This window comes from Neovison vison, chromosome 13, assembly GCF_020171115.1.
Source record: "Neovison vison isolate M4711 chromosome 13, ASM_NN_V1, whole genome shotgun sequence".
Taxonomy (NCBI): Eukaryota; Metazoa; Chordata; class Mammalia; order Carnivora; family Mustelidae; genus Neogale; species Neogale vison.
Window position 1 is genome coordinate 93737564 of NC_058103.1, and position 25621 is coordinate 93763184.

The 25621-nt window shown below is 40.0% G+C and overlaps 2 protein-coding genes across 6 annotated transcripts in view; one reads left to right on the forward strand and one right to left on the reverse strand.

The window, feature by feature from the left end:
* Nucleotides 1–12503: 12503 nt before the first annotated feature.
* On the forward strand, nucleotides 12504–18050 carry EMC4 (ER membrane protein complex subunit 4). 2 transcript variants are annotated; one of them, XM_044230187.1, is made up of 5 exons: nucleotides 12504–12706; nucleotides 13015–13129; nucleotides 16778–16931; nucleotides 17245–17405; nucleotides 17645–17769. In XM_044230187.1, the coding sequence occupies exons 1-5, from the start codon at nucleotides 12621–12623 to the stop codon at nucleotides 17678–17680; spliced, it is 552 nt and encodes a 183-aa protein (XP_044086122.1). In that variant the 5' UTR covers nucleotides 12504–12620; the 3' UTR covers nucleotides 17681–17769. The 2 variants fall into 2 exon arrangements, with proteins under 2 accessions (XP_044086122.1, XP_044086123.1); XM_044230188.1 differs by lacking the exon at nucleotides 17245–17405 and having other exon boundaries at nucleotides 17645–18050.
* The window catches only part of SLC12A6 (solute carrier family 12 member 6), a 90880-nt gene continuing 83149 nt past the window's right edge, over nucleotides 17891–25621 (reverse strand). For 3 of the 4 annotated variants that reach the window (XM_044230184.1, XM_044230183.1, XM_044230185.1), the window contains 6 exons: nucleotides 24924–25093; nucleotides 23539–23670; nucleotides 22840–22947; nucleotides 22454–22638; nucleotides 21938–22071; nucleotides 17891–20973 (listed from right to left, as the gene is read on the reverse strand). In XM_044230184.1, coding sequence (XP_044086119.1) covers nucleotides 20882–20973; nucleotides 21938–22071; nucleotides 22454–22638; nucleotides 22840–22947; nucleotides 23539–23670; nucleotides 24924–25093 — 821 coding nt within the window. In that variant the 3' untranslated portion in view covers nucleotides 17891–20881. Of the gene's footprint in view, nucleotides 20974–21937; nucleotides 22072–22453; nucleotides 22639–22839; nucleotides 22948–23538; nucleotides 23671–24923; nucleotides 25094–25621 lie in introns of those variants that run through there. The other variant, XM_044230186.1, reaches the window with a different exon arrangement.

Sequence of the window (25621 nt, forward strand, 5' to 3'; positions counted from 1 at the left end):
GGACAAACAGGAAAAGAGATCATTCCAATACACTGTGATGGGTGCGATGATATACTAAATGTTGTGTATACTAAATTAGTATATAATACTAAATTAGTATATACTAAATGTGGGAGTTCAGGGCAATGGGAGGTGTGGTAGACAAACTAATCAGAACTAAGATGTCATTAGATGATAACAAACAATAGATTTTTCTTCTCTGGTAACTTAATGCAAAAAATTAAGTAAAGGTGAAAATTTGGGTCACTACTTGAGTTGGTGGGAGAAATCTTTTAAGATATATTTTGCGTAAGCGATGCCTTTGAGAGCTAAGCACAAGCAGGCACATGCCTATGTGTGGGGCCACACCTGTAACAGGTGGGACTATTGAGAGACTCCAGCAGGGTGCATGAGGGAAGGGAGCAGGAACCCTGGGTTCTAGGGCTGTGCAATACAGAACATTCCTTGAGTTAGACTTCCACTAAGTAGGTGTGCTCTTTTAAAGAAAATAAAAATTCAACGCACATGGGTGAAGTCACTTTTTATCAAGCTATTTCTTCATCACTCTCATCATAAACAGGAATTTCCTGATGACCCACAAAAGGCATCGTGTGGGGCCCTCATCAGAAGAGGACAAAAAGAGTGTAAGACACAGTACTTTACCTCAAGGGAGGCTGGTTGATGAGAGAAGAAAATAACGGAGTCCTAGGACTCCAGGGAATCTTCTGTGTTAACATAGAAGGATCTCAGCTAAAACAAGGCCTCAGGTGGTTTGAGGCCAGAGAAGAATCCCGATATTCGCCTTTATAGAGTTTCTCAGGGCACAGTCTCTCAGGCAGTTCGCCCCTAGACTCTGGTTTTGAGGTTATACCAGCGATGAGCAGCCCTGACCCATAGATCTCATGTGGCTGCCAAGTGTCAAACATAACTTAAGGTGAAAATAAAGAAATTTGCCTTTGTATTGCTATGTTTGAAATATATACCATTTTTAGGGGCACCTGGGTGGCTCAGTGGGTTAAGCCTCTGCCTTTGGCTCAGATCAGGATCTCAGGGTCCTGGGATTGAGCCCCGAATCAGGCTCTCTGCTCAGCAGGGGACCTGCTTCTCCCTCTCCCTCTCTGCCTACTTGTGATCTCTCTCTGTCAAATAAATATATAAAATCTTAAAAAAAAGAAAAGAAATGTATACCATTTTAGTGATGAGAATGTAGGTCAGTTTCCTTCATTGACACTTTTTAGTCGATCAAAATTGAATTTTTTTCCCTTGGAGCCCAATCAATTTTTTTTTCCTCTTATAGATAAAAAATGATTTAAGAAAAAAAAAAAGAGGGACACCTGTCTGGTTCAGTTGGTAGAGCATGCAACTCTTGATCTCATGTTTGTGAGTTCAAGTCCCACATTGAGTATAGAGACTACTTAAAAAAAAAAAAAAATATATATATATATATATATATATAGTGCAGCCCATACATACTTTTATTATCCCTCCACCCATCCTTGTCCCTGCTTTCCCTCACCTTGAGCGGTCTTCAAGGGAATTTACTCCCCTGACTATTCTCTCATTCCTTCATTCTGAATACCTTCTCTTCCTTGCATCTAAATGAACTGAAGGCTCAGGCAGCCTTTCTGCCCCCACCCCATCTGCCTTTCTTAGGGGTATGAACGTCATTCAGGGTGTATAGAGTGACACTGACCATAAACACCCATATGAAAAAAGAACTCTCATGCAAAGTCTTATGCCTCCTTCCAACTCATTGGGGAGGATCATGGGGGAAGATTTAAACCAGACCTGAGAGGCTGGACAGGATTTTGACAAGCAGGGTACTCTGGACATTTTGGGGGCAGGGGAGGGAGTGCAAAGTAAGTTCTAGGACCACTGTCTCTCCCAATCTGAGTGAGGGAGGTGGCCCTGCAGAGTATGGAGAGCAATGACTGAAAAGGTATGCAGTCACTTGACAAGTTGTGAAGATCTGGAATGATCAAGCAAAGGTTTTTGGGAAAGAAAAAAAATCACTAGAAACCCTTAAAAGTCTATTACACATGCATAAGCACTATTTCCATTTGAATATGGGTTTTTTTCTGGTATTTTACTATGAAATGTAGCTGTATCTTAAGAACAGAAATGAGATTATATCCTACTTACAACTTTGTAAACTGCTTTTTTATGAGAAATATCATATTATATAAGCCAAACCATGCCAATTAATATAAATGTACATAGTAAAAATGGCAGTTAAGGGGTGCCTGGGTGGCCCAGTGGGTTAAGCCTCTGCCTCCGGCTCAGGTCATGATCTCGGGGTCCTGGGATCTGGCTTTCTGCTCAGCGGGATGCCTGCTTCCCCCTCTCTCTTTCCCTGCCTCTCTGCCTACTTGTGATCTCTCCCTCTGTCAAATAAGTAAATAAAAATCTTTTTTAAAAAATGGCAGTTAAGGGGTGCCTGGGTGGCTCAGTGGGTTAAGCCGCTGCCTTCGGCTCAGGTCATGATCTCAGGGTCCTGGGATCGAGTCCCGCATCGGGCTCTCTGCTCGGCAGGGAGCCTGCTTCCTCCTCTCTCTCTCTGCCTGCCTCTCTGCCTACTTGTGATCTCTCTCTCTCTGTCAAATAAATAAATAAATAAAATCTTTAAAAAAAATGGCAGTTAAAAAAAGGCATAGGCATTGAGGGAGAAAGTGATGAAGTTAAATCAGTACTTTAAAAGGATTGATCTGTCACCGAGTTGCAAGATGGTTAGTGGGACAGAGGGAAGACTGACAAGAATGTTAGGTATGAAATTGTTGTAGTTCGGACCAGAGGTTCAGGAAGCTACAGCTTTTACTGTGGTGTGTGTCATTCTCATCAATGCAGACTGATGCCAGGTCTGATAAAGGACAATGTTTGAAAAGACCTAAATAAAAGACAGCAATAGCTCATGTATTCCTTAAGGAACCACATCCACTGAACAGCCTCAAAGCCTTTGGAAAAATTCCAGGCCCTTGACTTTGGTAGTCAAAGTGAGGAAGTGGGAAGTCAGTCCTTTTTTTTCTGCTCCTCTCTTGCCCACCTTCCTGTGTAGACTGTAGAACGAAGGAATGGTATTAGGGAACATTTCAGGTAAGGCCGTGGCAGTGGAATTTAGCAAATCTTACTTGTAGCTTACCAGATTCAGGATTATTTCAATCACCACCACAGTACTGATGCCCTTGATGGTGCAGAAGCCCCTGGTTTTTTGTGGGGGAGGGGGAGTTGGAGGGTGGGGTGGTGGAGATGGTTGATTGGGAGGGGATCCTTCTGTTAAGACAGTTTCTGAGACAGCTCTCTGTTATACCTCTACAGATGGAAAACAGGTGACAATATTCACTATTTATAGATTTTCAAATCTGTATCCCAGGAGACCATTCCCCCCCTTGTCCCAGCAGATTTCCTGCAATCAGGGTACACTGTCATCAAGTAGAAGACGGCGGGGAGCAGCGTGTTAGAGCAGAAAGAACACTAGCTTTGGAGCCAAGCTCATCTCTATCAGAAGCCTGGATCCCTGCTTTTGGGTGGGCCCTTTCTACTTCATTTTTACCTGAGCTGCGCAGTGGGGATAATAACATTGTTCTTCTAAGGGTTGTTTGGGAAGTAGGGTAACCTTGGTAAAACATGTCAATAGACTCTAGTGCAGTGATCTCTCTACAAAACACCCCCCGTTTACCTGTTCAGTGATCTTTCTGAGAGAAAAATATATGATTGGGCACTGCCTTGGAAAGCAGAGCCCTGGAATGACACCAGCTTTAGGAGGGGGGCCAGTGGTGGGAAGACAGACTCACTGTGGTGCTGACAGCCTGGTACTCAGTACATCTGAACATCTGAACCCTATGGCCATATGCAACACAAACCCAGCCATGCTGTTGCTTAGGGGATTCACGACTACTGGGGCCTCATAACAAACAGGCCTCATGGAGAGGAGTTCAAGGGCTGGGGGCAGGCAGGAAAGCAATGAAATGGGGTGGACAGCAATTATAAGAAAAAAGATAACATCTATGGAAAGGAGACTTGGGAGAGCAGAGCAGATCCCAGCCTCGAGAGATGGGCTTGGGTTCCTACTCCAAATTAGCTATGTTCTTCACAACACTGGTTCTATAAGATGTTGACAGATTGAAAAAAAGGAGGAAAAAAGAAAAAGAAAAAAAAAAGGCTTCCTTGGCCACAAAATTTGGTAACTTTGGATTAAACAAATATTAAGTAAATATTTATTTACTGTAGTACTTCTCAGTCTTTAAAATACCAACATCATTTGTAAATCTCTAAAAGAAAGATGTATACAGTGTTGCCCAAACGTACCCAAACTCTGAATCCTTTAAAGGGGAGAAAACAAATATTGTAAAGAATGACTCCCATCTAAAAAGAGTAGGGGGACTAACATGGGCCCTGGGGAATGGGGTGTGTCTCCACCTACGGGCTGGGTGGAGAGGAGTGTGGAAGTTGGATGGGTGCCTCATGATTGGTCAGGGCTGGATGACAGCGACAGAGCCTGAACATCTGGCTAGAGCTATAAAAGACGAATTAAAAAAAAAAAACCTGAAATAAAGAATAAGCCATAGCTTTTTCTCTTTGCCTTTTCTTTTTAATTTTTTTTAAAAAAATTTATTTATTTATTTGACAGACAGAGATCACAAGTAGACGGAGAGGCAGGCAAAGAGAGAGAGGAGGAAGCAGGCTCCCTGCTGAGCAGAGAGGCCGAAGCTGGGCTCTATCCCAAGACCCTGGGAACATGACCTGAGCCGAAGGCAGAGGCTTTAACCCACTGAACCATCCAGGCGCCCCTTTTCTTTGCCTTTTTAAAAAGTGAAAACATGGCAGGACATCTGGGTGGCTCCATCAGTTAAGCGCCTGACTTTGACTTGGGTCACTTGGGGTGGTCTCTTGGTTACTTTGGCTTAGTCTCTTGGGGTTTTGGGGTGGAATCCTGTGTGGGGCTCCATGCTCAGCGGGGAATCTGCTTCAGAATCTCTCCCTCTGCCCCTCTACCCCACTTGTGCTTGCTCTTTCTCTCTCAAATAAATAAATAAAAATCTTAAAAAATATATAACAAAACTATAGCTCTTCATGAAACAGCATGTTATAAAACAGTATGCTAAGTAAGCCTAAATATAAATCGAGAAAGTCTGGAAGAGTCTAAATCAAAATGTCCATGGGGAAAAATTTTTTATTTTTGCATGCTACAGTTTGTCATCTTTTTTTACTGAACTGTATTTTCCATTTTATATAATAAATGTCCTTCTTTTGTAATTAATTTGTAAAAATCACTTTACTAAATGAACCAATCATAAGCAATTTGGATTTTGAACAAAAGTTTTGTGCAAATTTTTGAAAATTTAGAGTTTAATTTGAAGCTTTGGTGATATTATTCTATTACTTGTTTTTATTGTGTGTGTGTGTTTTTTTTTTCCACTTATGCTAACCCTGGTTAGCTTGATTCATTTGGATGGACCCCTTTCAGAAAGAAACTTACATCCTTTTCCTACAGCTGTTGTAATGAAGTATCAGAATCTTGGTGGCTTAAAACAACAGAAACAGAGTCATTCTCAGTTCTGGAGGCCTGAAGACCAAAATCAAGGCATTGCAGGGACATGCTCTTTCTGCTGGCTCTAGGAAGGAGCCCTTCCTGCCCTCTTCCTAGCTTCTGATCACTCTGGAAGTCATTGGCTTATAGCTGCATCACTCCCATCTCTGTCTCCGTTACCACATGGACTTATTCCCTGTGCATCTGTGCATCTACCTCTTTTCTTATGAGGACACCAGTCATTGGATTTAGGGCCCACGATCATCCAAAATGACCTCATCTTTCTAACTACATGCAAAGACCCTATTTTCAAATAAAGTCACATTCTGGGTTTCTATCTAGATGGATGTCAATTTTGAGGGACATTATTCAATTTACTACAGAAATAATTTAGTCCACAAACCCTTCAAAGTATAAATTGCACATTTTGGAGGGCCTCTTTGAATTTATCAATGTTTTAACCTCTCTGGTAAGCAATCCTAATTACAGGACTCTCCTAGAGAACTATGGGATCCCTAGGGATGTTCACAGCAACATTTTTTGTAATAGTGACAAATGGAAACAACCTAAATGTCCATCAACTAGGGACAGGTTAGCTAAATTATCATACATCCATGCCATGTATACTATATAGCCTTTAAATGGAGGGAAAACTGAAGGGGAAGAAATCAGAGAGGGAAACAAACCATAAGAGACTCTGGACTCCAGGAACCAAACTGAGGGTTACAGAAGGGAGGGGTTGGGGGGATAGGTATTAAGGAGGGCACGTGTTGTCATGAGCCCTGGCTGTTATATGCAAATAATGAATTGTTGAACACTACATCAAAGATTAATGATGTACTATATACTGACTAATTGAACATAATAATAAAAAAAAGAAAAAAAAACAGACAGATATAGAAGGCATCCAAGATAGAGTAAAAAATAAATAAATAAATAAGTGAACAGGGTTTAGTGTGTTTCTTTCTTTTTTTTTTTTTTAAAGATTTTATTTATTTATTTGACAGACAGAAATCACAAGTAAATGGAGAGGCAGGCAGAGAGAGAGAGAGAGGGAAGCAGGCTCCCTGCTGAGCAGAGAGCCCGATGCGGGACTCGATCCCACGACCCTGAGATCATGACCTGAGCTGAAGGCAGTGGCTTAACCCACTGAGCCACCCAGGCGCCCTAGTGTGTTTCTATTTATACTATAAATTCCTACAAATTGAACAACCCTACATTTATGTTTATGTTTTAAGGGATAACTTTGTCTTTCAAATAACAAAAGGTACTTACTGTTCTTCAATTTTTCTGAATCCCACTTCCCCTCGTTATTAGTCCACTCAGACTGCCATAACAAAATACCATAGACTGGTGGCTTAAACAACAGGAATTTATTTTCTCACTGTTTTGGAGGCTTACAAAGTCTGAGATCAGGGTGCTTGCTGATTCAGTTACTCACAAGGGCTCTCTTTGGTCCATGTGGACCGCAACATGCGGACAGCCACCTTCTCGCTGCATCCTCGCGTCAGTAGAGTGAAATAGTGAGCATCCTGTGTCTCTTCTTTAAGACAGTAATCCTATTAAGCAAGCCCCACCTTCATGACCTCTAACCCTAATTATCTCCCAAGGCCCGAGCTCCAAATGTTATCACACTTGGGGTTAGGGCTTCAACGTTTATGATTTGGAGGAACACAATCAGTCCACAACTATCTTCCTTCCAAAAAAATCAGGCCATAAAGCAATGCTTATACCTGAACCAAGAGAGACTTTTAAATATTAGCACATAATAAAGGGCACCTGGGTGGCTCAGTCAGTTGGGCATCTTACTCTTGGTTTCGGCTCAGGTCATGATCTCAGTGTCCTGAGATCGAGCCCAGTGCTCAGTGTTGTCTGCCTGTCTCTCTCCCCTCTCCCTCTGCTCCTCCCCTGCCCCACTCGCTTGCTTGCTCATGCTCACTCTCTGGAATAAATAAAATCTTTTAAAAAAATTAGCACACAGGAAAAGTTACCATAAAAGACCTGAATTGGTCATTTAGACACCTGATGTGGAGATAGTTTAGCTCACTTCCAAGATAGCTGAAATTAATCATCAGAATGAATCCAGAGTAACCAAGCTTGAAGAAACATGCTAGGCCATCAGCAATGTATCATTATGACTCATGCCATGGTTGTCATTCTTATCCTTTAATAAGATCTGTGGGAATGGCAGTCCTCCCAGTTTCCTAAGCAAGTGCTGGAGGGATGTGCTATAATGGGAACTTGTTAAAATGGGAATTGCACAACAGCTCTCCTGAAATGAAAAAAAGGTAATTGCTAAGGGAAGAATGGTATTACTAACCAACGTTTTCTTCCAGCACTGTCTAGTTCATGTCACTGCTGACAGGGGCATTTCATGACACTGCAGAGCCGTAAACCAGAAATTAAAAAAAAAAAAAAAGTAATCCGCATAGAAATGATGCAGAAACCTAGCAATAACCAGGAAGGTAATATTACACACAAAAAAATACCAAACTTGTTTTTTCACTGAAGGGGTTTTAAATTTCAAACAGACAAAATGGAGGGGAAATGTTTCCTCTCATTAAGACTCCTACTGGCAAAAAAAAAAAAAAAGGCTCTTACTGACAAAAAATAACTTGCTTTTTGAATAAAGTAGCGTAAGGTGGTCCTTTGCAGAAGGCTGTAATAATACTAGAGTCAAATAACACAAATAACTGGGGATTTGCAATGGAAACCCATTTTACGGAAGCTGCCATAAATCTTAGGACCCTTTAGAGCATACTGGAGGAACTGGTTGGACCATGGAGGATAGCAGAACAGAACTATTATAGAGACATTATTAAATGGCATAGACCAAAATATAAGATACTATGTATAGAAGCTTTTTTTTTCTCCCCCCCTTTAGAGAGATCCATTCTTGCAAATCTGGCTGTTTGAATAGGAAGTTTCTTTTTTTAGGGCACCTGGCTGGCTGGCTCAGTCAGAAGAGCATATGACTTTCAATCTCTGGTTAGAGAGTTTGAGCCCTATGTTGGGCATGGAGCCTACTTAAATATTTTTAAAAATAAATAAATAAATAAAATTTCCTTTTTCAAGTTTTAATCCAAATGCAACTGCTCAGAAAATGGCATGAGGTATAGAAATAGTCAGTTTCTTAGCCCCCTAAAGTGGTGGTGGGGGGTGAGATTCAAAAACAAATACAAAAAGTGTGTAGATGGCCCAAATATAAGTCAGATGAGACAACTCACATGACCTATGGAACCCTGGTGTGCCTTCTCAGTTTCTTTAATTAAAATCATATTTGCTAAAAGACACAAAGGGGAGTTTGACATTTATTTTTACAAGTTGAGTATTTCTATTACTGTGCAATTCAAATTTAGTCCAGTGGAAGGTATGCCAGGAGGCTGCCTAAACTGATGATTATTTACTTAGATTACTTTCTGTAAGTTCAAACCTTTTAAAGCAGTAAAATGCTCTGGGTTGGTGGTTCTTAGTTCTTGCTGCACAGTAGATGCCCATGTTCTAACCTGAGCGAATGAATTAGAATTTCTGGAGTGGGACCCAGGTATCAATCAGTATTTTTAAAGAGCTTGCAAGGTGATTCTCCTGTGAATCCAGAACAGAGAACCATTATCCTTTGAAGTTTGGAAACATATCATGTTATATTACTAACATTTATACTTCTTCTAAATCCAAAAGTGGTACTTGTACAATGCAGAGAATTAGGAAATGTATGGTCAAGCACAATTTAGAAATTATCTGAAATCCCATTACTCCTGTATGTGTTTATCATTTTTTCTAGAAATCTATATGAAAGAATAATGTGCAAAATGTTTTTAAAAATATATTTTAGAAATAGAAGGTAACTTTAGAAGTCACTTAGTAGAAGTCTCTAATTTTATAGATGAAGAAATTAAGGCCAAGTTCCTAACTCACAGTGATACGGTTAGTCCATTTGGAGTCAGGATTACAATCTAGGTTTCCCTTGATTTTTCTTGCAAAACATAATTTATAAAAACAACAACAACAACAACAACAACAAAACAGACCTTGAATCCTTGAGGTTTTTTTTAAAAAAGATTTTATTTATTTATTTGACAGAGATCACAAGTAGGCAGAGAGGCAGGCAGAGAAAGGGGGAAGCAGGCTCCCTGCTGAGCAGAGAGCCCGATGTGGGGTTGATCAGGACCCTGATATCATGATCTGAGCTGAAGGCAGAGGCTTAACCCACTGAGCCACCCAGGAGCTTCTGCATCTTCGACTTTAACTTTTAAACTCAAAACTCCATTTTTATAAAGGCTCTATTATTTCTTATATTCTAATAATCTTAGAAAAAAAAAACAACAACAAGCAGAGCTTTTCAAGAAGTACCTTCATCTTGGGTGCCTGGGTGGCTCAGACAGTTAAGCGTCTGCCTACCACTCAGGTCTTGATCCCAGGGTCCTGGGAATGAGTGCCGCATCAGGCTCTCTGCTCAGCGGGGAGCCTGCTTCCTCCTCTCTCTCTGTCTGCCTACGTGTGATCTCTGTCTGTCAAATAAATAAATAAAATCTTTAAAAAAAAAAAAAAGAAGTACCTTCATCTTTCTGAAAAATTCTAGCCATGCTTAAAGGAAGTTGCCTTCATTGTATTCTACGGAACACTGACTCCATAGGAAGTTAATAGATGTGATAGGAGAAAAAAGGGTGGGGGGAGCTTCTCATTTAGGTGAATGGGAAGCAGAATTAAAGGAGATTCTTTATTGAATCATTTATCATGGTTTTAATGTTCTCTCACTGAGAATCTCTATGGTGTGTGTGCAGAATAGCATCTGTAATTTTTCTTAGATGTGTTTGACCTTGGAATCCTTCTTCAGCTCAGTTCCAATATTCACCTCAGTCTTCATGCTCTTTGGAACATGTTTTAGCAAACAACACTATGAGGGTTCCTAGGATAAAGGAATAAATGGCGCATACTGACCTGAGGCCAAAGCAACCTTGATTTGGGTTATAGTTGAAACATTTTTATAGTACATGGGGGAGTACTTTTAAAGGGAAGGAATACATGATTTGAATGACTGACAATGTTTTTAAAAGTGTTCCTTTATAATTTATTTAAGAAGCAGAACAGCTTGAATATAAAAAAAATAGCACGAAAACCATTAATTGGATGTAACATATAATATTCTAAAATGTATTCCCTTCTAGTTTTTACATTTTTTCACGTAAATGTAATTATAGTATATTGAGTTCTGTATTGTATTTACTTTCAATTAATTTACTCACATTCATTAAACATTCAATACATTATGTTCTAGGCAGTGGAATCAAATATAATTGACATATATTCTAACATCAAGGAATTTAGGACAGAGTGCAGTAAGAGGAGGTAGATACGTGCTCAGAGGATGTCAACAAACACAAACGCAGTGTGATAAGTGCTATTACGCAGATTTCACTGGGACAAAGAAGATTGGCCAGTAGGGTCAAGACCCTTGTGAAATCTGAAATCAGTCTCAAAGTTTCATCAGAGACAACAGATAAAGGCAGAAAAGTAGAATGAAACAGGAAAGCAATCCACAATTTCCATCTTCCTATGATCAGATAAATAAACATTTTAGAATGTACTGGAAGGGGAAAAGCCTTTTCCATTACTGCCTTATTCAAACAGTCTGCTATGAACACAAATCTTTTTAAAGACAGAAAAAAAAGTGGGGGTGGAAGCTTCAGCATCTCCAGTTCACCATCACTTTCAAGGGTCCAAACTCATTAACTGGCCCTTTACAACCTTACCTCCCAACCACACTCTCACAGTACTCCTCTTTCCTCACTCCTACACAATCATATCAAAGAACTTGGAGCCAAAGGAATTAGGGTTTGAAAATACAGTACCATTTTCAAACCGCCAATTTAAAAATACTATAAAGCTGGTGAAATGCAAATAGGTGCGATTTTGCTAGCAGGCATTTTAAAATTCCTTTGAATGTGCATAGTCTTTGATCCGGCAACTGCACTTCTAGTAATTTAACTTAAGGAAATAAGAAAAGACATACTGTTTATAAACACTTTATAAAAGGAGGGAAAAAACGGGAAACAAATATTCAATAACAGGTTATATTATTATATAGGTATACAACTCAATACGAAATCCAATCACCAGTGCGCCTTTAAAAAAAAAAAAAAAGATTTTAATTAATTTATTTATTTGAGAGAGAGTGAAAGAGAGTGCGTGAGCAACAGAAGATGAACAGGAGATGGGAGGGGGCAGGGCAGACAAAGAGGGAGAAGCAGACTCCCCACTGAGCAGGAAGCCCTGTAGAGGGCTCCATCCAGAACCCTGAGATCAAGACCTGAAGGGAAAGGAGAAGCTTAACCAACTGAGCCACCCAGGCGCCCCACTAGTGTGCATTTTTTAATTTAAAAAAAAAAAAAAATCATGCATAGGTGGCGGGCACTTCCTTACCTCACAAGCCTCGAAAATAGATAATCTAACTCTTGAAGAGGTTGAAGCGTTAAATATTTAACGTGTCCAAAGTCACACAATCGAGTAAAGAAGCTAGGATTCAAAAGGAGCCCATTTGATTCTCAAACACATGAGCCTTCCCATCTCCACACTGCTTCCTAGCTTTGGGCCAGAATGGGCATGGAACTATTTACCTCGCAGGGTTAATGTGACTTACATAATAAACACAAAGCTCTTGGGACATGGCAGACATTCAGTACTCGGAAGCTACTAAATTACTTGCTCAAGATTACACAAAACCCATGGTGAAACCAGGTTGAAAGATTTGAATCAGGTTCGGGGGAGCGCGAAGGCAACTCAAGCAGGTGTCCTTGGCTTCAATTCCTAACCCAGAGTGAGTATGGACTTTCCCACTGTCCCGCAAGCGGACCTCAGAGGTCGGGGAACACACAACAGAAATCCTCAGAAAAGAGGAAGGTAAGTATGGTCAAATTCTCTCTCCACGCAGCTTCTCCCCCTCCAAGTAGTTTCTAGTCCCTCCTCCACCCGCCAATTTCCGGGGTGGAAGTGACGTCTATGCTGCGCGCCGGAAGCGGGCTTGCAGAGTGAGACCAAGAAATAGCGGGTGTCAGTGAACTTGGGCCTGGGACCCGCTTTAGAGTAAGGAGCTTCAAAGTTTTGGTAGGAGGCCGTTGCCATGACGGCCCAGGGGAGCCTGGTGGCCAACCGAGGCCGGCGCTTCAAGTGGGCCATTGAGCTGAGCGGGCCTGGAGGAGGCAGCAGGTGAGGAGCCCTTTACCCCAGAACTGCCGCAGAGGAGTAAAACCCGACCCCTCAAGTACAACTCTCTGAAAATGATGGGTGGCACAAAGACGGCTCCCGAGGAGCCAGCGGCTTCTCCGTGGAGGTTTTTGTTATTCCAAAGATGCTTATTTCATTACTCCCAATAGACAAAGGTCTGACGAACCCACGAGGGCTTTCTCTAATCTGGGCAGGTGCATCTGAGGGTCTTTATGCCTATGATTAGAACAGGAATGTGGGATATGAAGTGTGGGAGCCTGCAGCTTTAGTTTCTTGGTTTGGTTCTTTAGGAGCCGAAGTGACCGGGGCGGTGGCCAGGGAGACTCGCTGTACCCTGTGGGTTACTTGGACAAGCAAGTGCCTGATACCAGCGTGCAAGAGACAGACCGGATCCTGGTGGAGAAGGTACAGAGGTATAGATATCACAATAGTTTTTAGGCCAGTCCTGACCTACGCATCCACCCTCCTCTCCCAGGCAGCATGTGGATCCTACTGTGGGACTCTTGCCCCTAATATTGGTAAACTGCTTGAGATTAATTTACAGTAGTAAAAGTGCTTAATAGTTGGAAAAATAAGAGATGTTTGAACATAGAAGGAAGTAGATTGAAGATGATCTATTGGTGCCAGTGCCTAACAGTTGAAGTCATCTTTTTTTCTTTTCTTTCTTTCTTTTTTTTTTTTTTTAATTTTGTTTATTAACCATCTGAGCCACCCAGGAATCCCTGAAGTCATCCTTTTACTCTAGTTCCCTTACCAGTGTGTCAGGATATTCTTTTGGCTTTATCTTCAAAACAGACTAACATTTTTGCTGCTTATCACTACTTCTTATCTTACCTATCCTTCTAGTCTGACACTAGTCCTCTTTTACCACTTTCCCCTTTGTTCTTCATTCCACTCTAGTCAGAATGGTCTCCTTGCTGCTCCTTGAAAATAGTAGGCAGGCTTCCATCTCATACTTTTTGTACATGTTCTTTCCCTCTTCCAGGAATACTCTTCCCCCAGATATCTGTGTGACTTGCTTTCTTATCTCCCTTAGGTCTCCCAAATATTACCTTCTTAGAGAAGCCTACTCATGGCACTCTCTATCCTGTTTTCCTACTTATCCTTTCCTACTTACTGCATTTCTCCATGTCATTCATACATATGATATAGTTATTACCTTATACTTGTAAGGTCCAAGAAAGCAGATTTTGTCTCCCAAGTGCCCAGAATAGTGCCTGGCACTTTCTTTCCTCTTAGCCTTAATATTGTTAATTAATCACTTAATACTAAGTGATCTTCATTTCATGAAATGCAGTGATTTTTACATAAAAATGACAGCTGGTATCAGTTCTTTTCTTGAACAGTTTTATCATTTTTCATCGTGGTACTTGTAATATGAACAATAACATGAAAGTATGATTAAAATGGCCTGGTGTTGAAGGTAGGTTATTATACTTACTTTAGAACAGTTTTGTTTTATGGCAGGTTTGATCTTTAAATTCCCAGATAAATGATCTTTTATATAAGTGACACACCAGGGAACTGCTTACAAATATTTTTTCTTTTAACGTGAATAAGCTGAAATGGATAGTGATATATTCTTCTAATATTGCTAGATTTACTTTGTTACTCTTCTGTTTAGTAGGATTTTTGCATTTAGATTCAGGAGTGGTATCGATCTATAAACTACACTCATAATGTCCTTGTCAGGTTTTTGGTATTTGTGGGGCCCCATGTAATGAGTTGTAGAATGTTCATTTTTTATATAAGACTGGGTTTATCTTTTCTTTAAATGTTCAGAATTTGCCAAGAGAAACCATCTGGACTTAATTACAGATTCAGTTTCTTAAACAGTTTTATGACTATTTAAATACTCAATTTACTATGCCATTAGGTATTTCTTTTAGGAATTTATCCGTTTCCCCAAATTTATAATATGATCACTCTAAGATTTTATTTATTTGAGAGAGAGAGAGAGAGAGAGATGATGATGAGCAGGGGGAGGAGCAGAGGGAGAAGCAGGCTCCCTGCTGAGCATGGAACCTAAGGTGGGACTGGATCCCAGGACCCTGGGATCATGACTTGAGCCAAAGGCAGATGCTTAACCCACTGAACCACCCAGGTGCTCATATGATCACTTTAATACACTGCAAGAACTATAGAATTTTCCCTCTTTTATTCCCAGTGTTGCACAATTCTCTTCTTTTTCCTTCATCCGGTTCACCAGTATTGATGTTATTAATCTTCAAAAGAAGACATTAGCCTTGTTGATTTAAAGAAAAATTAATTTCTTTTCTCATTTTTCCTTTTCATTTCCTTGTATTTAATTTGTTCCTTTTTCTAACTTGAAGTAGATGCTGAGAATGACATGGATGGAGCTAACGGGTATAAAGCTAAGTAAATTAAGTCAGTTAGAGAAAGACAAATACCATATGATTCCATTCATATATGAAATTTAAGAAACAAATGAGCAAAGAGGGAAGAAAAAGAGAGAGAGGGCCAAACCAAGAAACAGACTGTTAACTATAGAGAACAAACTGATGGTTACCAGAGGGGAGGTGGGTGGGGGGATGGGTGAAAGAGGTGATGATTAAGGAGGGCACTTGTGATGAGCACTAAGCATTGTATGGAAGTGTTGAGTCATTATATTGTACACATGAAACTAATATTACACTGTATGTTAACTGGAACTTTAAACTTACAAAAATTGCAAAAAGGAAGAAATAGACACTTTTAGTCTTCTAAGTATGTATTTATTATAAAATTTTCAGTACTCTGTGTCCCACAAATGTTAATATGTGGCTTTTTGTTAACAGTATTTCTGGTTTCCATTGTAATTTATTCTTTTATTTATGGATTATTTAGAATACATTTGTTAATTCCAATGTGTAGGGAATTTTCAGTTTTCTTTTTACTGATTTTAGCTTAATTGCATAAGAACATGCTTTGTATAATTTGGGTTCTTTGAGTTGACACTTTCTTCAAGGGTCAGCAAGTGATCAGCTTTTGTAAATGTCCCATGTGTGTTTGAAAAGAATGTGAATTCTCCAAATGCAATGTTCTGTATATGTCAGTTAAGTTTGTTAATAATGTCATTTAGATCTTAATATCTTGATTTGTCAGCTTTTTTTTTTTAAAGATTTTATTTATTTATTTGACAGAGAGAGATCACAAGTAGGCAGAGAGGCAGGCAGAGAGTGAGGGGGAAGCAGGCTCCCCGCTGAGTAGAGAGCCTGATGTGGGGCTCGATCCCAGGACCCTAAGATCATGACCTGAGGTAGAGGCAGAGGCTCAACCCACTGAGCCACCCAGGTGTCCCTCAGCTTGTTCTTTTATTGATTGAGGTGTGCTAATCTCCCACCCTATGGATTTAACTATTTCAGTTTTAGATGGGGAAAGGAGAGATGCAGAAGCATAAGAACAAAAGTAGGGAAGGGTTTTTGTTTGTTTGTTTGTTTGTTTAAGCTAGATCATGGGGAAAAAATGGCTTCTGAAGAACCAGTAGGAAAAAATATAACAAATGGGGAGGATGCCTTATTTTTAAACCTAAGGTTTATTTTATTTTATTTTTAAACCTTAAGCCAAGAACAGGCTTCCTGTGACAACATGGAGAAGGGCAGACAGAGGTGGTGGAACTGTGGAGTCAGCTCAGTCAAGAGCACAGAATTGGGAATTGTGTTCATTTGACTTTAACATCAGTAAATGTGGGACTGAACAATCAGAGAAAGACAGTTATCTTATGATCACTCTGATATGAGGAATTTGCGAGGCAGGGGGGGTACTGATGGGGGCCAGGGAAGGAAAAAAATGAAACAAGACAAATTGGAGGGAGACTCTTAATCTCACGAAACAAACTGAGGGTTGTTTGGGGGGTGGGGGTTAGGGATAGGGTGACTGGGTTATGGACACTGGGGAGGGTATGTGTTATGGTGAGTGCTGTGAAATGTGTAAGCCTGATGATTCACAGACCTGTACCCCTGGGGCAAATAATACATTATATGTTAATAAAAAATTTTTTTAAATGCGGGACTGAAGATAGAGATCATAGGTTAAAATTGTGTTTTGTTTTAGCGCTGCTGGGACATCGCCTTGGGTCCCCTCAAGCAGATTCCCATGAACCTCTTCATCATGTACATGGCAGGCAATACTATCTCCATCTTCCCTACTATGATGGTGTGTATGATGGCTTGGCGGCCCATTCAGGCACTTATGGCCATTTCAGCCAGTAAGTATTCTTGATACAACAACCCTTTCTTAAATTTTAAAAATTAAAGACAAATTTTAGTGAAATCCATGAAAATCTTTCATATTGCTTTTGGCTAGTTGCCAGGAGGGAGGGTTTGCAGGGTGGTGATGGTAGAGGTGGTGGCATGGTGGAGGGAAATGGAGCTTATCATGGCTTTTTGTTCACTTTTAATGGTCCTATTTGCTATCTTACTTTGGATCTCTATTAGTTTAATTTTAATCTCTATTATTTTAACATATATCCTATTAAAAAAAAGTTGTTTTGGTTTTGAAACTTTTTATTACCCCAACAGCTTTCAAGATGCTAGAAAGTTCAAGCCAGAAGTTTCTTCAGGGTTTGGTGTATCTCATTGGAAACCTCATGGGTTTGGCATTGGCTGTTTATAAGTGCCAGTCAATGGGACTGTTGCCTACACATGCATCAGACTGGTTAGCCTTCATTGAACCCCCTGAGGTAAGGCAAAGGAGAAGTTAAATTTTGGGCAGTTGTAATGTAAATAGCAGACCCATCTGATTATGGGGGGTTTGAGTTGGTACTAGAGCTTATTTCGTAAGAAATAAGATCCCTTGGGAGTTTGAAAGTTAATTTTTTAAGGATAAGGCTAAATAGACTGTGATTAAATGAAGTACTTGGTTCCATAAGTTAGTTCAACACCAATTCACCAATCACCTGTTTACCTTTTCTATTTTCAGAGGATGGAGTTCAGCGGTGGAGGACTGCTTCTGTGAAGAGGAGAAGGAAGCCCCTGGTGCCTGTGTATCGGGATCTCATTTACAATCTTCTTTTTGTGCCCAGTGGCTCCTTCTCAGCATACTAACTCTTAACGTTATCACTCATGCTGAAAGGAGCCCGAAGCTCTCTTTACTCCATGGTAAGGAGATGAATCCCAGAAAGAATGTATGTATCACTCCAAACACAAAGAAACTGTACCACAACCCTTGACTGAAAATAATGTAGAAAACTTTATTTATGTTTCCAGTACAGAGCAAAAAAAAACTCTAACTATGTAAACAAAAGAATGGTTGCTGCTAAATCAAGAACCACAGCAGCATCTCCTTTCAATAAATTAAATGGTTGAGAACAATGCTTAAAAAAAAAGTTGCACAGGTTTCCCTTAAATCTATTTTCCTTAATATTTCACTTCTATTTAACACAAGCTGGGACATAGAAATTCTCTTGGAGACACTTGTGGAAGATGTGAGAAACTAATGCTGGATTCAGATTATACATGATGAAAAGAAAAACAAACCAGACAAAAAGAGCACATAAATATGCTTACAGTGTAATTGCTACTTTAATATCCACAGTAAGGGGTTTTTAAACACATTTAGGGGGAGTGAGGATTGGTGGGCTAGTTAGGGCCACAGAATCTGAGGCAAAGGAAGATACAAGGTAATGAACTTTCCCCTGCCAAAAGGAACCGGGCACCTGTTGAGCAGATGCTGCAATTCGGACTTCAGCTTTTAACATAGCTTCAGAAAGCAGAGGGCCAGCAACTGGAGGATGGATAGCTATAACCTGCCCTGGTAAATTTTAGCTAAGACTTAAAAGCTCCATCTTATTCAAAAGGCAGGAAGAGGTCTTTCCTTTCTCTTCCTTCTTGAAACAAAAGCCCCTTCCCCTAAGGTGCATTCTCTCTTATCAAGTTTTCAGTATTGCTTTATTTGCAGTGATTAGAAGAGATAAGACACTTTGCAGACAAACAACATAAGCAACACATGGACATGAAATGCTCTAGACAGAGAGGAGTTTAAATCTGGCCTAATAACCATTTTCCTATGTAATGGTGATTTTATGTTTTAGGGGCTGAAGTAGTGGCTGTATTAATAGCCACTAACTTTAAAAGATTCTTAGAGAACTCCAACCACAAAAAGCTCTTCTAAAACTAACCTTGTTTTCTGCTCATGTTTTTTCTATCTGGAAAAAAAAAAGTACGTATCAACCACTTTGGCCAGAGGATGTGTGTAAATGTAGAGGAATTCCTGGGCAGGGCTTCAGTATCTTGGATCCTAGAGAACCTGTTCCACTACTGTGGACTCAGCTAAGCTATAGAGTATTACAGTGGAAACTGTAAACAACACTTCTACCCTCTGCAGGAAGGAGCAGGAAAAAATACTTAAGAGATTGTGTTTGCTTTGCTACCCCGACTGAGTCTTGAGGTTGAAAAAAGAGCAAAGGGAACAAAATACTCAATTTCTTAAGCCATACTGAAGAGTTTTCTCTGTCCATTAGAGTCAAATGAATAATCTGCTGGTACCTAGGTTTGCTTGCTCCATATTCTATTGGGTGATCAAAAAAGAGTGGCACTTTTTACCATTAATAAAAGTGATTCGAAAGCAGTCATGAATACAGGCAAAATAGTTTTTCTAAATACTTATCCTATAAAAGGAACATTTCACACATATTTGCAATTACCACTCAAGGTAGTTTCCCTATGCTTGAAAGCTAGGTGTTTTATGACCGGTAAATTAAAATGACCAATAAATGTTTTATGAAGAGCAAATAAAAAGCTAAGCTTGTACAAGTGCTTCCTTGACACACAGAGCTTTCTGAAAACAACTGGAAAAGAAGAGGACTGTTGGACTGGATCATCTTAGTTCAGAGCCAAGTTCCTACAGTCACAATGAAGAATGAAATCGATAAAAGAAAAACGCTCCTACTCTGGGCGCTTAGGTGAGTTGAGTGCCTCAAGTCTTTGCTATGGCTTTGGAAATGAGTCCATAGGTTTCTGAGTTAAAAGTAAGTTTCTTGAACCAGGTCAATGCCAATCGTATGCCACTTTAGTGAAGCAGGTAGGGAGTGTAGCAGCAGCTCAATCTTTGGCACTACGGAAGGAGTATGGCTCTAGAACTTTGAATTCCATTGCTGGGTTCCCCCTTTAAAAGACAGAAGTCCAAGCTTTTAGAGAAGGATTTTAGCCAGTCTTCCTAGTTTATTCCTATGATTTTGGACCTGTGTCTATTAACCTGGAGGGCATAAAAGAAAGGAGAGGAGAAACTACTGGTCAATGTGTATCATCATCTAGATTTTTTAGATAACAATTTGTATGTTTTGACCATGTCACACAGGTAACTACAGATTGTTTCAGCAGATCTTAATTTGGAGTTTCCTTAATTTAGCCATTGAAAAGAACCTGAAAGAAATTCTTTTACCTTTAAAAAAACAACTTCCAGGATAACAATGCCTGTATTACCATCTTAACCGTAGAATGGGTTTTGAGAACCAGATGACATATAAACCGACACAGTATGTATACTTAAACCTGATATTCTGGGGGAATCTTGTTTTGGAGGAAGAAGCAGAAGCTGTAGCCATAGCCATGTTTTAGTTTTTGTATAGTACCCTAATATAAAAAGAGTCCTGGAGAGCAGTGGATACATTAAAGAAAATCAGCTATAAAAAAGGTTTTCATCTTGGGCACAGGTTATCTCCACAAGGATGTTAGGTCCCCACATACTTGGCCATGAATTCTTTCATATGATGAAGCTGTGTCTCTGGCTGTTACCCCCATGGTTTCATCACTGAACCATGACTTCTGAGATTCCCCCTCCATGGTGGACATGTACTTTACTTTTTGTCTTCTTGAATTTCTAGCACCCCTTTTGCCAATTCACTTTAATGGTTTAGCTTGTTAATTCTAATTTGCCTTCAACTAGTACAGACATGGCTTTTAGGACTTGACCAGTGTTCTGATATCGAGGAAGTATCTGCTTCTTCTGTAAGGACAGCAGATCATATGACAGCGAAGAGCAAAACTATGTGTACTTCTTTGCACAAGTACTTGAGGCTCAGCTTGTCAAGAGTTCAGTGTGATGTGTACAGAACCCGGACCTCTACTTGATGGGAGCAGTAGTAAAGAGCTGGCACTTCCATTGGAGAATGGAAGCCTTTTAGGAAAGGTGAGGCCAAGCAGAGTCTTCAGGAATAGATTATGAATAAATGGTAATCACTTCACTGCCACCACCTCGGACCAGGAGGACTCGCTCTAGTCCCTCGGTGAGCACTTCCAGGAACTCCATGTCTTCCGAATCGGTCAAGGAGACAAACAGGTGGGAGATCATCACACTTTATAACCTGACATTATGATAATCAGGGTTCATCTGACTCAAAACTGCAAAATTAACATGCTTGTTTTAACAATTTTAACAACTCAAGAGTTGGAGAGGTCTGAACTCTGGTTCAATTTAACACTGTGACATAACCTAGGGATCTAACTCCTTTATGTATATAATCTAAGACCATCATTTGTTAGACTTTTTTCTAAAAGTTATTTTACAAATGAGGAAACTTTTAAGTAATGTGTTTGTACTACATTAAAATAAGCCAAAAAAGAGGAAAAAGCCACAACAGGACAGCTTATAAGGGTGCTAGAGAGAACCCAAGTAATTTCTAAGTGAAGTAGCTCAAATCAGATTTTTCTGCCAGTGCTTTTTTTTTTCTTAATCTCTTTTTCTTAAAGAGATTTACCTATTTTCTTAAAGGTAGTGATGGGAATGGGCCAGTCTATACCATTGCATTTCTGAAGGGGTCCCACTTAAAAAAATCCTGCGATCAGGGTATGAAGAAAAATCCTTATCTTTTTTTACCCCTCAGAGGAGATTTAACTGAAACTGCTTCTCTCCTAACTACATCCATAAGTAAGGGGCTTTGCAAAATGGATGGAGCCTGAAAAGAAGAAAGGACGTAGGTACTGCATCTCTAGGACTGTTTCAGAAAGGGTTCTATGCTGTAAATATCAGAAGTCATTTTGCAAGTTTACCACCTAAAAACTCTCTTTAGGGTTCAGAGAGAATATATATACCCAACTCCCCCAAAGAAGATCAATCTCACTGCTGTGTAAGAACCCTTACCAAAGACTTTTAACGGCCTTCCCTCCTTGAGAGAGAAACATGGGCACAGGCAATGACTTAAGGTTATCTAGTGGTCTCATCTAAGAAACAGGCTAAGACCTTCCCTACTGGTAGCTCCACTCTTGGAAAGGATACAGTTTTCATCACCTTCAGGGTTTCGGGGTGGCCCAGGCATATTCAACAAAACCAGCTTCGCTTCATGGGACTTGTTAACTATAACCTCATTGAGTTTCACTGCTGTGTGCATCCGTCTTACGTTGGAATGGTCCCTGGGCGGGTGAAAGGGAGAAACAGATGGTTAAGGCAAAGAGAAAGCTAGGCTATAGCCAATTTTAAAAACACTGAGATACAGAGCTTTTTTGCTTTGACTATGAATAATGTAATGAACAAATGATTTCCTTATACCCTGGGTTTTCTCATTCTACATTTGCTTGTTTTATGCCAGGAACACAGTATGCTGAGAAAGAAGGGTGGTTAGTTTATGCACAATGTTAACTCGTAGCTGATATGCACAGGCAAGTAACAGAGAGATGGCTAGATTTGGGGTGAAATGAAGAAGATACTTCATCCTCTGTATCCAGGCAAAGTCACATGTATGCCACTGACTAGGATACTGTGTTATGTGGTAAGATTGTGTGTTGGAAAACTTACGGACGCATGTTAAGCAGGTCTTGGAATCCTTCCATCGACTTAGCCTTTTGTCCTCGGGATGCCATGTACTTGTCTTTTGTCCAAGTCATGTGCACCTTCTCCTGGTAGGTCTCTGTCTCTTCATCCTCATCAGAGCCAATGCTGGTCAATCGCAGCATTGAGTTCCGGTCCTTCACCAACTGTGCCTGAGGAGAGGCCAACACAGCTATGACCTCTATACCCAGTTTCCTCTCATGCTTTAGCTTCAATTATTTTCAAACAATAATGTGGTTATAGTGGAAGAACTGATAAAGTGAGATGGAAAGAATGGGTCATTCTATGAGAATAATACAGTATCATCCCTCTCAGTGACAGACTAGGATTCAGTGAATGCAGGAAGGTCTCACCTCTCTGTCCCGCTCTGTTTTGGACAGTCGCATGTGTCGGAGCATCTGGGACCTTTGCTCCATCATCAGGGTGCGCTCATAAGTGTAAGCGGATATGTCACTGTCATGCTGCCATAGACAACGCAGAGTGGGCAACAAGCACAAAGGAGAAAGAAGAACTGAACCACTCACTTTCATTTCCATTTGCTAAATTAAGCCAGAGAAAGTACCACAATATCAACCTACGTTACACCCCTATTTTGTTAAGTTACTGAGTTATATAATATTATGAACTATCAAACATAGAAGCACTGACATTCCTTTCTGTAATCTAACCATTACATATATATTTCCTTGAAACAAAATACAAACTCTAGTCTTTTTTTTAAATACTGCCAGGTTATTTTTAAAAAGCTGTGTGTGATTTTAACATGCATAAATGAATTAAAACTTAATAAAACCATATTAAGCAGACAAGAATCTGGGAGAAATATAAAGGCTGTACAACAAACAAGAAAGCAAAAATTAAAAAAACAACACCAAATACACAAAACATACATATTCTACTTATCTAGATCAATGTATTAGGGCTCTGTCAAAACTAAGGGATTAATCCACATTTGCAGCTGAACGATTTCCCAAACCAGAAAAAGTTCTAGGAAGACAGGGTAGGAAACGGGGGAAGGGTGGTCTGTTTGATCTCAAACTCCGCTTTCTCACCATCTCCACCACTTCCACCTCTGCTTCAATGCGTAAGTGGTAGAGGAAGGTAGCCAGGTCCTTCTTCATCTGAATACTGTTGTCTTCTAGTTGGGCTACTGTGAAGATCCGTATGCTACATTTTCGCCACACCTGAGAAAGTACCATTATGGCAAGTTAGATGCAAGAAGTCCCCCTCCCCCCAAAAAAAGAGTGATTGCTAAAACACAAGACATTTTTTGCTTTGGACAACCTTCCTGTAGTATCAGGGTATTTGTTTTTAGCTTCTAACTGGATACTGTTGTATGAGAGCAAAAGCTTGACTAAGAAACACATTAAAAACAACTTTAAGAAGTTCTTAATTTTGGGGCGCCTGGGTGGCTCAGTGGGTTAAAGCCTCTGCCTTCGGCTCAGGTCATGATCCCAGGGTCCTGGGATCGAGCCCCGCATCGGGCTCTCTGCTCCGCAGGGAGCCTGCTTCCTCCCCTCTCTCTCTGCCTGCCTCTCTGCCTGCTTGTGATTTCTGTCAAATAAATAAAAAAATCTTTAAAAAAAAATTAAAAAAAAAAAAAAAAGAAGTTCTTAATTTCCTAACAAGAAAACCAGCAAAAGGGGACAAAGAATACATTAGGAGGGTGCTGTATTCGGATAGCATATTGATGGCCCCATGCAGATTCTAAAAGTGACTATTTTAACTTTTTTTTTAATTTATTTTTTATTCATTTTTAGCATAACAGTATTCATTATTTTTGCACCACACCCAGTGCTCCATGCAATCCGTGCCCTCTCTAATACCCACCATCTGGTACCCCAACCTCCCACCCCCCACCCCTTCAAAACCCTCAGATTGTTTTTCAGAGTCCATAGTGTCTCATGGTTCACCTCCCCTTCCAATTTCCCCCAACTCCCTTCTCCTCTCTATCTTCCCATGTTCTCCATGCTATTTGTTATGCTCCACAAATAAGTGAAACCATATGATAATTGACTCTCTCTGCTTGACTATTTTAACTTTTAAAGTTAAATTTTAAAGTTCAGCTTAATTAGTCTTACCAAAGGATGAGCATGCATATGTATAAGATACACAAACATCCGAACAGAGGTTTCCAGTATTTGAGAGACTTTGGTCTTTTTTTCTTTTAAATGGATGTGTTTCACTTGTCAATGTTTCTCCAAGAGCTCATATGGAACTTTATTAATTTGCTGAATTTCACTTGGAGATAGGTATCAAATAGAAAAAAGACTACTTCTCATACAGTTGGAACTAGGATCATGGGAATGCTAAGAAAAATCCCCAGCTCCTCTGATCCTAAGCCCCAACACTATAATCAGAGGGAAAGGGTCAGCCTAGTGAACCAGGACAGATATTAAGGGAGAAAGACTTTTTTTCCCAAAGGTATCTAACGTACCTTGTGCTGTTTGAGTAGGAAAGGCAGTAACATGAGCATGCCCCCATCATGCACAATCCACCACACATCAATGTTGCCCTCAGAAAACTGCTCCACATTGCTGGGAAAGAAGGAGATGTTTTTAGCCACCAGCAGGGCCAGATGGGCAGCAGTTGTCACTCGAACTGTGCCTAGGGAGAAAACAGAATCAGGACAAACAGAGAAGACTCCTCACACTTGCCTTGCTTCCTACCATGTCAGGAAAGCAAGGATAATGGTTTTTGGGTTGGTTGTGGTTTTTTTTTTTTGTTTTGTTTTGTGTTTTTTTGTTTTTTACATTTCTTTAAGCAAAGTGTTCTGTTTACATAGTGGGTTGGTTATACCTCATCGGGTAACAACAATCATTAAGAAAAATCTGAATAACTAACAGAATTAGATTCAGAACCATGATTTACATTACTAAATTCCGATCACTGCATTTCTAAGGTTGGGGGGTTATGTGAATTCTGGAGATTTTGATGAAAGACAATCCTTCCAATTCCTGTGAGAATGTCAGTGTGGCAGATCATAAATGAAAACTGGGCAATTTCAGAGAAAACTCCTAGCATGATACTTGACAGAGATAAACAATTCATGAACATAATATAAAGCTGGAGGGGGTGAGGAGAATAAGGTTATTATTGTTAGTAGTTATTTAGGTGCCCTTATAGGACTATGCT